At 47.5% G+C, this 15,348-nt stretch overlaps 1 protein-coding gene across 1 annotated transcript; it reads left to right on the top strand.

The window, feature by feature from the left end:
• The first annotated feature begins 138 nt into the window (after positions 1-138).
• On the top strand, positions 139-14,500 carry PSMB1 (proteasome 20S subunit beta 1). Its single transcript, XM_040965331.1, has 6 exons — positions 139-293; positions 4,027-4,134; positions 6,622-6,703; positions 9,092-9,221; positions 13,346-13,452; positions 14,244-14,500. The coding sequence occupies exons 1-6, from the start codon at positions 181-183 to the stop codon at positions 14,427-14,429; spliced, it is 726 nt and encodes a 241-aa protein (XP_040821265.1). The 5' UTR covers positions 139-180; the 3' UTR covers positions 14,430-14,500.
• The last annotated feature ends 848 nt before the right edge of the window (positions 14,501-15,348 follow it).

Here is a 15,348-nt window from a genome sequence, read left to right as displayed (position 1 = left end):
TGCGCACAGGGCGCCGGCCCGGCGGCCGAGCTCCAACTCCCAGGTTAATAGCCTCGCGGGCGCCGACCTCCGGGGCAGCGGCAAGCGCAGCCTAGAGCGACCCGCCGGCGCTGCCGGAAGCCGAACCGCCCCACTTCCGGCCGGCCGCCATCTTGTCGTGAGACAGCAGGAGCCGGCGCGATGTGGAGCGCTGCAGTCATGTCCGCGGGCCCGGGCCGAGACCTCCCCCTGGAGCCGCACGCCGGCGCGGGCCCTGTTCAGCTACGCTTCTCGCCCTACGCTTTCAACGGAGGGTAAGAGCCCTGGCTTCCGCCGCGCTCCCTCTGCGTCCCCCGCGTTTGTGGCGGAGACGCAGCCTGCAGAGCCTGGGAGCCACCCGGCAGCCGGCGGGGTGCAGGACGGCTTTCACTGTCCCTGGCGGGCTTGGGGGTGGTCCGTGCGTCGTGTCCCACGCATCTCCGTTGCAAGTAGCAGGTAGGGCTGGTTGCCTAAACTGCTCGTGTTCACTTTTATTATACTACTGCATTGAAGAATGGGGGCTGTGAACAGGTCGGTTTTGTGCCGCTTGACAGTGCTGTGAACAAACCAGTGGCCGCAGTTTACTAGTCGACTTCATGCTCAGAAACACCAATGGGTGGTTCTTTAAGAAAGCTAGGCGGACGTTAACCTGAGCCCTAGGATTGGAATATGAAAGCAGACTTCCGGACTAGGCTAGGAGCCAAGTGAGGGCTGCCTTTGGCTTTGGTGTGCTACCCCTGTGTGGTCTTTGTGCCTCAGTCTCTGAGATTCCTGTATGTGTTTCACAGATTAGGGGAAGTCAGGAGTGAGGTTTCGTGAGTCCAGGGAATTGCCCCTTAGGGTGACAGCCCCTCGGTGCGCTCTGCACTGGCTGTGGTGTCTGCTCCAGAAGTTAGAGTGCAGGGTGTTCTCGGCCACCCAGCTCAGTCAGCCAGTCCCGATGTTGAACACGGCTCATACCTCACTGCCTCACTTCTTCACAGCTTCATTACAGCCTTTGCTCCACAGAGCGAGCCTCAGTTTGCTGCCTTTTCCTATCGCGGTCATTCGAATGTGCTTTAACTCAGAGCTGTTGGCCTGCGTGATTGTCGCAGCTGAAGCCTTTGCAAGACCGTTCCCAAGTCCACTTCTGCAGTTCTGCTTCTCACAAGTCCCTCAACTCTGCCATTGTCAGGAAAAATATTTCAAGCTGGGTTCACTGTCATTGTTATAACTCAAGTAAACAAAGGAAAAGGCAAGAATTATTCCTGCTATCAAAATCTGCTCTAGAAATGTTCCTTATAACTATATCATGATGCTGTCACAACTGATTTTTATCTACATGTTTACAGAACTTTTCTATGTGCAGGCCTCTGGCTGGAAGATTTTCCACCCCATCACACTTGTTAGCTGTCTCAGTCTTTCAGTTGCCAGTGGCACTCCTCTTTTGTTAAAATGGTTTTCATGGCTCCTTGTTGAAATCCCAAAATCTTGACTTTGGTGTTTGCTTGGGATTTAACTATAGGGTCCCTGTGCATTACATTAACCTTTTTTCCCCCACACATTTTCTCTCTCTCTCTCTCTCTCTCTCTCTTTCTGTGTCTGTCTCTGAGGTTAAGGGGGTGATAAAGGAAGAATCCCCACCCAGCCTCCCACCCATCCCAGGGTATCCAACATGGGGCATACTCTGAGGGTCCTGCTCAAGTGGTTTTGATAGTTCAGCAGTTCTTAATTGCTGCCAGTCTTGCCATTCCAAGCACGATGAAGTTGCTGCAGAATCCACTGATTGACATAGTCCACCTTAGTTTGCCCAGATTTTTAGTGCCAACTTGTGGCTGGGGTAGTTGATCAATTTGTTCTGTCCTCCATCCTCTGTTGTGGTACCAGGTGTCCTCTGCAGGTTCCGATGGACTGCCATCTCCTCCATGTGCATCTGGATATGCTGTCCACTGCTCCGTCTGAGCTCTGAGGAGGCTTGGCTCTGACACATGCATTCTCGCTTGAGCCTTTAATGGTTGTGCTTGTTTACCTGAAAGAGCCTGTTGAATTAGCTGCTTCAATTTAGTCTTTGATTTGTTACCTGGTTCCCTGTGCTTGCTGGAGTATCACCTTCCACTTCAGAGCGCTACAGCAAACACCTCTATGAAAATGATGGATGAGTGTTGTGGGTGCTTCGTTCATAGTTTTCAGTCACCCTATAACACTGTTCTCATCAACTGGAAATTGGAGAATTTGTCAAGTGTGACACAGCTAGTAAGTAGCAAGGACAGTCTCGGCTATCCCAGGGCCCGGGTGCACAGCCCTTGTACTCCACTGCACCTTGCATGTGCCACCGTGACCACAGCTATTTATTTAATTCCAAGGCAGAGTTAGAGAGGTGAATCACACCCCAGATGGCCTGGGGCTTGACCCTAGAATCCCATGCTGGTCTTCTGTGTTTGTGGCAGGGATCAAAGTGCTTCCTTCCTCCTGTGCTGCTTTCCAGACGCGTCAGCAGTTGGCTGGATCAGAACCAATCCTTATGGGGAAAATGGCACATCTCAGACAGCCACTTCACTTGCTGCGCCACCACACTGATCTGCACAGCAGATGCTGGAGAGCCGGAGGCCCCTGGTTAAGAGTTTTGCAGTTCCTGACTACATTAGTTTGGAGTGGCTGCTAGTATCTGTTGTGCCAGTGAAGTGATTGAGGCCCTGAGTAGTGATTGACAACCTTGCATTGAATGTGCATGGCAGAACCATAATAGAATTTAAGCCAGTCTTTCTGTAGGAGGATACCTCAGAAAGTTCAAGGAAAGATTAAAAACTTACTTTCGGGGCCCGGTGCGGTAGCTTAGTGGTTAAAATCCTAATTTTGAACGTGCTGCCAGGATCCCATATGGGCGCCAGTTCATGTGCTGGTGGCCCGCTTTCCCATGCTTGTAGATTGGGAAAGCAATTGAGGACAACCCAAGGCCATAGGACCCTGCATCCCTGTGGGAGACTGTGAAGAAGTTCCTGGCTCCTGGTTTGGATCAGCCTGGCACCAGCGGTTGCAGCCACTTGGAGAATAAAGTAGTGGACTGAAGATCTTACTCTCTGTCTCTTCTTTTCTCTGTATATCTGACTTTCCAATAATAATTTTTAAAATGAATTTTTTTAAGATTTGTTTATTTTTATTGCAAAGTCAGATATACAGAGAGGAAGCTCTCTTGCCCGATGATTCACTCCCTAAGTGACTGCAACGGCCAGTGCTACGCTGATCCGAAGCCAGAAGCCAGGAGCCAGGAACTTCCTTCAGGTCTCCTACGTGGGTGTGGTTCCAAGGTGTTGGGCCGTCCTCGACTGCTTACCCAGGCCAGAAGCAGGGAGCTGGGTGGGAAGTGGCACCTCTGAGATTAGAACCCGCGGCCATATGGGATCCTGGTGTGTTTAAGGCAAGGACTTTAACCACTAGGCCACCACGCTGGGCCCGAATTTTTTTTTTTTTTTCATGAACTTACTTTGGTACTAAAACTTTGAGACCACACACAGTGGTCTTGTCAATATATTTTCTATTAATTGTTGGAAGACCCTGATATCAGGGTAAGTTTCAGACTTTTTTTGCATCAAAACACACATTGTTTAATTCCTCTTTCCATGTACTTTTAATTCCTGAAAGGGTCCAGAGCTCCATACTGCCCACATGCATGACAAGGACTCAGGTCCTTGTGCCATCTGCTGCTTTCCCAGCAGCATTGCAGGTGGAGCAGCACACATCCTGTAGTCAGTGGCTCAGCCTCAAGGACCATAGCGCCAGCTCCAATGATAATACTGAGTCAGCGGCTTTTGCCTTACTTTCTGCAGCCTGTCTTGACTCTCATTTGGAGTTGGGTTTTGTTCCAATGACTTGTCGCCATGGTACGTTTTTGTGTCTGCCCCTGACGTCCTCCTCCACTTGAATCCTGCTCTTTTTCCCATGGTGATTTGATCCCAGAGTATGCTATGTGACACTCCGGGGTAGGTGGGAGTACCAGTCTGAAGAGGTAACAGTTTTTTTCTTTTTCCTTAGTACTGTCTTGGCAATTGCTGGGGAAGATTTTTCCATTGTCGCCTCAGATACTCGGTTGAGTGAAGGTTTTTCAATTCACACCCGGGACAGCCCAAAATGTTATAAATTGTAAGTATGTGTGTGTTTTAATTCATTTTATGTTTTAATATTGTTTACATAGTTCAGAGGGATGCGTGCCCAAGAAGGTTAGGGTTAGGGGAGGGCGGGAATAAGGAAGAAAGGGTAGGTGGTACAAATGTTTTGATTTTTTTTTCCTTTGTGTCCACAAAGGGAGAACATGAGGGGGCCGCTTCTTGCTGTCAGACTACATTAGCAGCCAGGCTAGGGGGACAGTCATTTGATGCTGATGTGGGAAAGAGTGTTCCAAGGCTGTTACCTGAATGGTTTTGACAGTTCTGAGATGTCCCCAGCCTCTTTGCACCAGAGTTGAGAGAATGTTTGTAACATCTGTTGACTGACCAAGTCCATCTTCGTGCATCCACAGACCCAGACACTTGCTGCAGGACTTGGCCAGGAGAACTGCCCAACCTTGCTTTCCATCCTCTGACAAGGCACTCAACATCTTCTATTGGTTTAGACGAGCTAGCTGCTATGTCTTTCATGTGCATCTGATCATGCTGTTCACTGCACACACACCAGCAACTGAGGAGGCCCCAGTTGCAAAGATACACTGCAAGATTGGATCACACATCTTGTGATTTTCCCTGTGACTGGGGTTTGAGTCCTACATCTCATCTGGCTCGTGCTGGATGTGTGCTGCAGTTTTGCGAGCCCACAAGTTCCCTACAGAATCTGCTGCCAGATCTGGTTCTCATATTCTGGTGGGTAGTGCTGCCCCGCCTGACATGGCCCACCCCTTGCTCCAGCACTCAAGGGTGGGTACTATGGCCTAGCCCAGGCAGGCAGTGCCACTTAGCCCAGCCCAGAGCTCCCACACGGGCAGGTGCCTTGAGCTGACCCAGACATGTCCTTCAGTGTCCTCCCCTCTAAACCACTCTGTCCTAACCTGCCTTGCCTACCTGTGAGTGCAGTGGCTCAGGCCATGGAAGCCTCCAGAAATCATTCTTCCCTTGTGAAACATGCCCCAGCTAGTCCCACTCCAACACTTTCCCAGTCAGACCACTTCTGCAGGGCAGACTTCAGGATGGCTGCTCAACACCCCTGGCCGGGGGACCAAAGGGACATGTCCCAGCCTGGTGTTCCCCCACCTTTCCCACATGTTTAAAATAAATAAATAAAACAGGCAACAATGCTGCTACACTGCTATAGTTAACAAAATTTGGCACTAACCAGGCCTAGAATGCCTGGCTACTTTGTACCAGCACTGTAACAATGTCTTTGTGATGCTGTAAGAGATTTCGCTTCTAGATAGTTCATTTCATTAATCTTTAAGTTGCCTGTTAGGAGTTTATTTTGCATTTTCTGCTTAAGAAAATCTGTGTTTTCTGATAATTCATTGTGCAGTCCCTAAGATATTTGTTATATATGGGTATCAACAGTTGTTTTGGGAGTCCTGAATGTTTTTCTGCAGCATTGAGGAAATTTAAATATGAGGATATAGCAAAAATGAAAGCATTCTATGGTAAACACCCAGTGTGGGGTGACATGTGTTGATCTCTTTGTCGTAGTCTACTTGTGCTGATGTAACAGAATACCATAGATGGCACTTTGTGACATTCTTTCATAGTTTTGGGGGTAAGTAGTCCAAAATCAAAACAGCAGGCCCGGGTGAGGCAGGAGAAAGCTCATTGCAGTGGTGATAGCACAGTGACGGTGAGCGCCAACGTGCTGACAGAACGGGTGTGTTAAGTTACCTAAGAAGGCTCATTGTAGTGGTAGGTTGTTGATGTCATTGTGTGAGGGCTGTCCACTGGTGAGCCAAGAATACATCTTCACAGTGGTGTGATTATTTGATGGGGTAAATTATCAAGTAAAAGTGGTGAGCATTTCAGAAAGTTCGATCTAGTTACTCTGTTTCCGTGTATCTGAGCTTCCCAGTTTTCTTTCCTTTTTATTAACTTGAAACAAAATGATACAGAGCAAGATCTTCCATCCACTGATTCATTCCTCAAATGGCTGGGACATCTGTTGCTGGGCCAGTGAAGCCTGGAGGCAGGAGCTGCTTGGTCTCCTGTAGAAACAGGAGCTAAGGACTTGGACCATCCTCTACTGCCTTCCCTACATTTGCAGGCAGTATAATCAGAAATGGAGTAGGCCAAACTCTTAACCAGCTCCCATATAGAACACCAGTGCTGCAGGTGGCAGCTTTACCCCCAAAGTCCCACTTTTCTACAATTGTGCCAGCAAAGCAGCATTATTAGCTGGTCTTATTAGTGAATTTCTCTCATTTAGGTTTTTAAGACTTATGTTTGTGGTGACTTGTGTTTTTACCATGACTTTGTCTGTTGAAACTTTTTTTTTTTCAATTACTTTCCAAGATTGGGTTTTAAGTCTTTGAAAAGTGAGGTAGTGATACTATCTATGATACTTTTTTACTATTTATGAGTCATGGAAGTAGATTTAAAGTAACCCTAGACAGATATGTGTTACTTTATACTGCAATCATCTCACTTTCCTGATCTGTGCTTTGTACAGAACAGATAAAACAGTCCTTGGATGCAGTGGTTTTCATGGAGACTGTCTCACCTTAACCAAGATTATTGAAGCAAGACTAAAGGTGGGTGTCTGCTGTTAGGAATTAGGGTGATGGGTTAGTAGATTCCTGTGCGGCTGTGGCGTAGCGTTGGCTCAACAGCAGAAGGGGCAGTGCCTTCACTGGTGAGACTACAGTGTACCCAGGAAGTGAAGTGAGACCAGCCCTGCAGGTTTATTAAAATAGCATAATGTGACTCTACCCTAGAGTCATCTTGCCTTCTATTTTTTGTTGACTTATTTTAAATTTTTTATTGATTTGAGAAACAGAGCGTATCATCCACTGGGTCACTCAGGTTGCTGCAGCAGCTGGGGATTGGCCAGAATCCAGGAGTTCAGTTGTGACTGCGATGTGGGTGGCAGGGACCTGACCACTTATCCTGTCACTATTGCCTGTCAAGGTGCTTTAATCAAAGCTGGCATGGAGCAGAGCTAAGACTTGGACCAGGCACTCCAGTATGGCTTGCCAGTACCCCCAAATTCCCACGTCAGTTCTCTACTCTTGGAGAGGTGTCCTGAGGGATTATTCTTCTGAAGATACTTTTCCCTTAAGGGCAAAGCTGGAGTGTATCCCAACCCCTGGGATACACTCATATCCCATGTCAGAGCTGTTGGATTTGTTCCCATCTCTAGCTGTGATTCCAGCTTCCTAGTAGTGGATCCTGGGAAGCAGTAAAGAGGTTCGGGTAAGTGGGTTCCTACCACTTAGGAGAGACCTGGATTGAATTCCCAACCTCCATCGTAAGGCTTCCAGCAAATTACAAGCTTTTCGGGCATGAATCAGCAGATAAGAGCTCTGTGTTTCTTTTTTTTTTTTTTTAAGATTTATTTATTTTTATTGCAAAGTCAGATAGAGAGAGAGGAGGAGAGACAGAGAGGAAGATTTTCTGTCCGATGATTCACTCCCCAAGTGACAGCAATGGCTGGTGCTGCGCTGATCCGAAGCCAAGAGCCTGGAACTTCCTCCAGGTCTCCTACGTGGGTGCGGGTCCCAAGGCTTTGTGCCGTCCTTGACTGCTTTCCCAGGCCACAAGCAGGGAGCTGGATGGGAAGTGGAGCTGCCAGGATTAGAACTGGCACCCATATGGGATCCCGGTATGTTCAAGGCATGGGCCTTAGCTGCTAGGCCACCACCCCGGGCCCAGAATTTTGTTTCTGCATCAAATACCTGAACTAGAGTCTTTGGGGCAGGAACTAGTCCAGGTAAGCTCAGGCTTTCTCTCTGCAGTGCTCTGCTGGTCCGAAGTAGGAAAGAGTAAGCCAGGAATTTAGATGAGAGGCACAAGCACGGGCTGTCAGCCTCGTGAAGACCTTAGCAGGGGTGGCCATGCTCTGATTGCCTGTTTGTGAATCCCCCTGGAGGGCAGTGATGACATCACTGGGTGTGTTGAATTTACTTCATGGATGCTTGTGGGGTGGGTGGAAGCTGTTGGACTCAGTGTTTACCAATGGGTAATACTCTAGAACCTTTCTTTACAGTGGAAGTTTTACTGACTTAATTGGGATTTACTGGCATATTTACATAAGGAAACCAAAAATATGTGTGTGATTGTTAATAAAATAATAAGCAGTTGATGTGTAGCCCTTCCTAAGTGTTTCTTTCATACATCATTACATAAGTGCTGACATAAATAATTGTTGATGCTTGGTTTTGAGATAAAATGAAATAAAGTCTTTTCAAAGAGCTTACCTTGGAAATCACTTCCCATATCTGATCTTACAGTACTGCCTACAGTACTTCTGTGAAGGGTTCTCTTCACAGAAACTTGCTTTGTACTTGACAAGAAATGGCAAACTTAAACTCAGTGTGTGCGTTTATAGAACTTCGTTTGGGTGATTTGGGAAATCTAGAATTGTGAAAGTGTTGTATTGCCGTCTCACTTCAGATTCATCATGTTCTGCATTGTTGGTGCTGTGGGAGTTGGAGTCGGGCTGCGGGGTTAGGATGCTGCCTTCAGATCATGAGTCCTCACTGCACCTGTCTGCAGAGAGGGGCTGGATCTGGGTCTTGTCAGGGGTCAGCAGACTTATTGGTGGAGGGCCAGCAGTAAATGCTCTCAGCTTTGCGGACTGTTTGGTTTCAGTCACAGCTACTCAGGTGTGCACAGTGTTAAAGACAGTAGCTGTAGGTAGCACAGAATGACTGACTTTCGCCAAATTCCAATAGAAGCTTCTAGGTGCCAGTGGTTGGTGAGATTTGTGCGTGCACATTTGATCTGGAACCAGTAGAGTCTAAAACAAGGATGGCATAGGAAAAAAAGGTTTAACCCAGAGAGCTGAGGGCAGACTTAATGATTCTACCCTGAAATTTTACTTTAGCCCACCAAAAGAGTAATAAATAAAGTACCCTAACACTGTGTTGTTTGGTCGTGAAAGAAACAGGAACCCATTGAGATCATGTCGACTCTTGCAGATGTATAAGCATTCCAACAATAAGGCCATGACAACAGGAGCCATTGCTGCGATGCTGTCTACAATCCTGTACTCCAGGCGCTTCTTCCCATACTATGTGTACAACATCATCGGGGGACTGGATGAAGAAGGTACAATTCTGTCTTTCTGGGAAATGGAAGGAGTGTTATATCTTAGATGTGTAGATTTCCTTCTAGAGTCAAAGAATCATAAACAGCAGCTTCATTTTCTGGGTTTTGGGGGACGTTTCTGGTTTGGTTTTGTTTTTAAGATTCAGTTTTTATTCAAAATGCAGATCAACAGAGGGAGGGGAAGAGATCTCCCATCTGCTGGTGAATCTTTGGGTAGCCTGTCAGGGCCAGGCCAGAGGCAGGAGCACTCCATCTGAGCCTCCCGTGTGGGTCAGAGGGACCGTCTTCCACGGGACATGTTGGCAGGGAAGTGGAATGAAGGCAGAACAAGCAAGAGTTGAGCCAACCCTCGTTTCCTGGTTTGCTGGTGTCACAGTGGTGTCATAACCCGCTGTGCCTCAGCACTGCCCCTAGTGTCACTTTATGGTGATGAAACTGATGAAGAAGCTGAAACCAAAAAGGAAATAAATGACAGCAAGTGAAATGTTGAGTTTTCAGTTACTTTTGTTAGGCTCCTCATGCAGTAGTAGTATTTTTGTCTTAAACAAAATAAATTTTGGGGCTAACGGCATGGTTTAGCACCCTAATGCTCTCTGTTGTGCCAGCATCCCATGTGGGTGCTGGTTCACATTTGGACTGTTCCACTTCCTGTCCAACTCTGCTTATAGCCTGAACAAGCAGTGGAGGATGGCCCACAGTCCTTGGGCCCCTGCACCTGCATGGGAGTCTTGGATGCTCCTCCTCCCAGCTTAGGCCTGCCCAGCTGGGGACATTGGGAAGTAAGCCAGCAGGCGGAAAATCTTTCTGTCTCTGTGACTTTTCAAAGATTTATTTTTTTATTTCAAAGGCAGTTTTATAGGAGAGACAGATCTTCCATCTGCTGCTTTACTCCCCAGCAGTCACGACAGCCAGAGCTGGGCCTTCAGAAGCCAGGAGCTTCTTCCAGGTCTCCCCTGTGGATGGCTGTAGGCACCCAAGCACTCGGATGACTATCCTGCTGCTTTCCCAGGCGCTTTAGCAGGGAGCTGGATCAGAAGTGGAACAGTTGGGATTTGAACCCCTGTTCATATGGCCTGCCAGCACTACAGGTGAAGGATTAACTTGTTGTGCCATGGCACCTGCCCCAAGGTTTAATGTAATTCCTCTAGCCTTTTCAAAATATTTTTTTTAACATTTATTTTTATTTTTATTACAAAATCAGGTATACAGATAGGAGGAGAGACAGAGAGGAAGATCCTCCGTCCGATGATTCACTCCCCAAGTGACTGCAACTGGCCAGTGCTGCGCCAATCCGAAGCCAGGAGCCTGGAACTTCCTCCAGGTCTCCCATGAGGGTGCAGGGTCCCAAGGCGTTGGGCTGTCCTCGACGGCCTCAGGCCACAAGCAGGGAGCTGGATGGGAAGTGGAGGTGCCAGGATTAGAACTGGCGGCCATATGGGGTCCCAGCGGTTTCAAGGCGAGGACTTTAGCTGCTAGTCCACCGCGCCCCTTCAATTTTTGAATCACGTCTTTTTCTTTGCTTTTTAAAAATTTGTTCATTTATTTGGAAGTTGGGAAGGGAAAGCCGAAGAGGTTCCATTGGCTGGTTTATTCCTTGGATGGCTGTCATGACCATTGCAGTGCCGGACTGAAGCCGGAGCTGCTTCCGGACTGCCCACGTGGGTAGCAGGGTCCAAGCCCTTGGGCCATCTTCCCCCGCTTTTCCCATGCCATTAGCAAGCAGCTGGATTGGAAGCAGAGCAGCCAGTGTGTGAACTGGTTACCTGTATGGAATGCCTGCGTTACATGCAGAAGTATTACCCTCTGTGTAGTGCAGTCCTTCTAAATTGTTCTTTTTATTATATAGAGGAATTTGCATGTATAATAAAACGGTCTGTGTTGTCTTTTTCTGTTGCCCAAAGACAGTGTTGTTTTATTTCATTTATTTATTGAAGTATTTATCTCTGCTTACCAAAATATGCTTGTTTCATACACTGTTGAGATAGCATCTTCCTGTGTTTTGCTTTGGTAGATGATAGTCTTTGTGTACCTGTTGGTTGCTGTATTGGTAAATGATGTTTAGTCTTTCTTTCTCGTTGGCATCCTCTTACAACCCAAACAGCACTCTGCTTAGTGTTACATAGTGATGTTGTTTGTAAGAAACCCAAATAGTGCAGAGGCATATGAAGTCTTGATAAGCAGCTACAGTTTGCTACTTTTCTTCGCAGACTTTTTCTTTTTAAGTGAGAAACCTCCTTCCTCAGCAGTTAGAAGGGAAGTTTACACAGACATCTGTCTGTTAACTTACACAAAAGCTGCATGATACTGTATATTCTAGAATCGTCTTCATTTGAGATTCTCCCGTGAGTGTGTCCCAGTCCTGTGACAGGTAGATAAGCATTCCTGTTCCTGGACTGCCAGGAGAGTGGTGTGCACACCCAGCACCTCCGACGCACTTGGCCTTACCCTGAGTCCTGTCCCTCTCACCTATCTGACAGAAGTGTGCATGGTGGCACATTTTTTCTCAGGGTCTGTTCGCACCTTTTTACCCCTTGTTTTGGGGGGGGTTATGTAGGGGAACCCTTTTGCCACTAAGAGATTTTAGATTGCTTGTAATTTTTTGCTCTTTCAAATAACAGAAATGTACTTGTCTATACTGTTGTAAGATCAGCCCTGTTTTACAAATGAGGTTATTACTGGGTGTTAGATACCATTACATTTTCAGAGTCTGAAAGGTCCCTTTCCCCCAACCACTGTAACTATCAAGAATGAGTGAATTGGGGCCAGTGTTGTGACACAGTAGATAAGCCTGCCTGTATCCTGTGGTGCCTGTAGCCCTGATGGGTGCCAATTCAAGTCCTGGCTGCTCTACTTCTGATCCAGTTCCCCTATAATGTTCCTGGGAAGGCAGCAAAGGATGGTCCAGTGCTTGGGCCTTTGCCACCCAGTCGAGAGACCCTGAAGAAGCTTCAGGCTTCTGACTTCTCTCTGTCCCAGCCTCTGGCCATTGTCTAGGAGTGAACAGCAGATGGAATGGGAGATTGCTTTGCTAGCTCTGACCCTTCCTCTTCCTTTGTAACTTTGCCTTTCAAATAAATGAGATAAATCTTGTTTAGAAAAATAATTTATGAATTTAGGGAGTCATTGTCAAGCCTCGTTCTGGGACACAGGCATCTCATTTTGGAATGCCAGTTCAACTCCCAACAGGTTAACTCTGCCAGTGTGCCTTGGAAAGCAGTGAATGATAACCCAATTTCTTGGACCCCTGACACCCAGTTGGGAGACCATGAGGAAACTCCTGCTGGGTCAGGTTAAAGCCAGGAGCCAAGAACGCCATCTGGCTCTCCTGAATGGGGCAAAGACCCTAGAGCTGAGCCAGATCGGAAGCAGAGTAGCTGCAACTCAAACTAACACTCTGGTGTGAAGTGTGAGCATTCCAGACTCCAGCACAACCTGCTGTTGCAGAATACTTGGCTCTCGTTTTATTACTAACGTGAATGTTTACTTCACATGTACGTTGTTTTTAAAGATTTATGCATTCGAAAGGCAGAGCTACGGGAGTGGAGTGGGGGGAAAGATAGGTCTGCAGCTACTGATTTCACCCCCAAATGACCACGATGCCCGTGGCTAAACCCGACAGAAGCCAGGTGCTGTTAGCTTCCAGTGTGGGTGCAGGCACCCAATCACTTGGACCGTTCTCCATTGCTTTTCTAGATATATTGGCAGGGAGCTGGCTCTGAAGTGGAGCAGCTGGAACTCGAACCAGCATCCGTATGAGATGTCACAGTGCCAGGCCCTGATGGCTAGTGTCTCCATAGAGTGAGCTGTGTGTTGGGGGCCACAGGATAATTAGATGGTGACTCTGGGAAGAAAACAGCATGAGGTTTGTGGCAGGCAGATTGGCTGCAAGGAGAGCGTGAGGGAGGTGGTGTGGGGCTCTGACCTGTGACCACATTTTGAGCCTTTTTAATAGAGATGGAGGATGACCCTAAGGAGCTAGCTTGCTCAGTAGTGCCTCTTCTGGCTGCTGGCTGAAACTACAAATCAAGTTGGTAGTGCAGCTTGATTCGTATCTGGCTGCATTTCTTTTTCCTGTGTTTTGGGTTAGGATTAGAATGTTAATCTGGATTTGTTTCTCCCTTAAGGGAAGGGAGCTGTGTACAGCTTTGACCCAGTGGGGTCCTACCAGCGAGACTCCTTCAAGGCTGGAGGCTCTGCCAGCGCCATGCTGCAACCCCTGCTGGACAACCAGGTAAGGAGACTTCCCCCAGTGCTGCTGTGGGCTTTCCTGGATGTCTTCTGATGGGCCTACCCAAACCTTCCCATCTCTGTTTGCCAGCCTGCCTGTGAGCTCTTACCATTGCATGGCCAGCTTTTCCTGTATTCAGTTCCTCTGTTTCCATCTTGTCTTAGGGACACAAAGCCTTTGTCATTCATTTCTGTCCCCTGATTTTGTATGCTACCTCCAAGATTTCTTTTTAACTTGTTATTCTTTTCTTTACCGTTAACTCAGTTCAGAGCATCATTATTGGGTTTATTTCCTAGCATCCTTTCTGCTTCAGTTTGCTTCTTTTCTATCTGCTTGCTCTTCCGAAATAGATTATATTAACTGCCCCCTGCTTCACACCACACCACACCATACCACACCACACATGGCCATGTCACATCACATGACATCATACTCGGCATAACGTGCTGCTCATCACGTCACAGGACACCATGCTACATGTATCCTATCACTATGTCATGACGCTACATCATACATATACTCATGAGACCCAGACCCTGCTTTTCCCTGTACACTGCGAAGGTGTCTCCTGCTACGGCTACCTGCTGGCAGATTGGGCGACTGTCTGCTGCTGTTCGTGTAGATGATGGCAGGTCTCTGCTCTCAAGGCAGTGCTTATGGTGTCATGCCGGTGGCACAACAAGGCCTGGAGGACTCTGGTCCTGGGGTGTGGCAGTGTGCAAGATAGTGTTCATAGTGAGCCCACAGGCAGAGGCATTTGTGACACGGGTTGCTTCTCCTTGTCCTGCCCCTAGGTTGGCTTTAAAAACATGCAGAATGTGGAGCATGTCCCACTGACCTTGGACAGAGCCATGCGGTTGGTGAAAGACGTCTTCATCTCTGCAGCCGAGAGGGATGTGTACACTGGGGACGCCCTCCGCATCTGCATTGTGACCAAGGAGGGCATTCGGGAGGAGACTGTGCCCCTGCGCAAGGACTGACGGGGTGCTCCATGCGGTGTGTGCCTGGGCTGTTGGATGAGTTGGTTTATTAAAAGGAAACCTGACCTGTGCTCATTTTGTTTTAACATGTTTTCACGTGTCATACCACGTCGTACCACACCACACATCGCCATGTCAGGATAGCTGTAGGAACTAGGATCTCCTTCCTTCATTTTCTTCATTCCTATACTTCTTTATCAGAGGTACTTTTATATTTAAAGATTGGAGATAAGTCATGTTAGTTTTTTCTTCCATTTATTAGCAGGAAAGTAGACCTTAAGTAGACCTTGACCAGTTTATCTTGTAGACAGGGTTCTTGACGTTTACTTATATACTATACTAGCTTGTGTGAAAAAGACTGTAAGGGATGACTTTTTATTAGAAAATCAGGTATACAGAGAGTGGGGGAGAGAGGGAGGAAGATCCTCCATCTGATGATTCACTCTCCAAGTGGCTGCAACTGCCAGAAGTGATCCGATCCGGAGCCAGGAGCTTCCTTCAGGTCTCCCACACAAGTGCAAGATCCTGAGGCCCCAGGCTGTCCTCCACTGCTTTGCCGGACCACAGACATGGAGCTGGCTAGGAAGCGGGGCTGTCAGGACATGAACCAAAGCCCACATGGGATTCTGGCGCTTTCAAGGCAAGGACTTCAGTCCTAGGCTACCACGCTGGGCCCAGAAGGGGTGTTTTTCAGAGCTTTAAGATTTTAATGAATATAAGTAAAATATCCTAAAAATTTTCATTCGTAAGATTGTAAGAAAGCATCTGAAAGAAGTCTTTTACACAGAATCTTTAATCAGATTAAAAGGAAATTGTAGAGTGATGGTTCATTTGGCTAATCCATCTCCAAACACCGAGATCCCATATGGACACTGGTTCAAGTTCCAGGTGCTCCACGACCCATATGGCTCCCTGCTGA

Source organism: Ochotona curzoniae, unplaced genomic scaffold (assembly GCF_017591425.1).
Source record: "Ochotona curzoniae isolate NIBS_2020 unplaced genomic scaffold, NIBS_Ocur_1.0 scaffold_3890, whole genome shotgun sequence".
Taxonomy (NCBI): domain Eukaryota; kingdom Metazoa; phylum Chordata; class Mammalia; order Lagomorpha; family Ochotonidae; genus Ochotona; species Ochotona curzoniae.
This window is presented reverse-complemented; position numbering and strand designations above follow the sequence as displayed.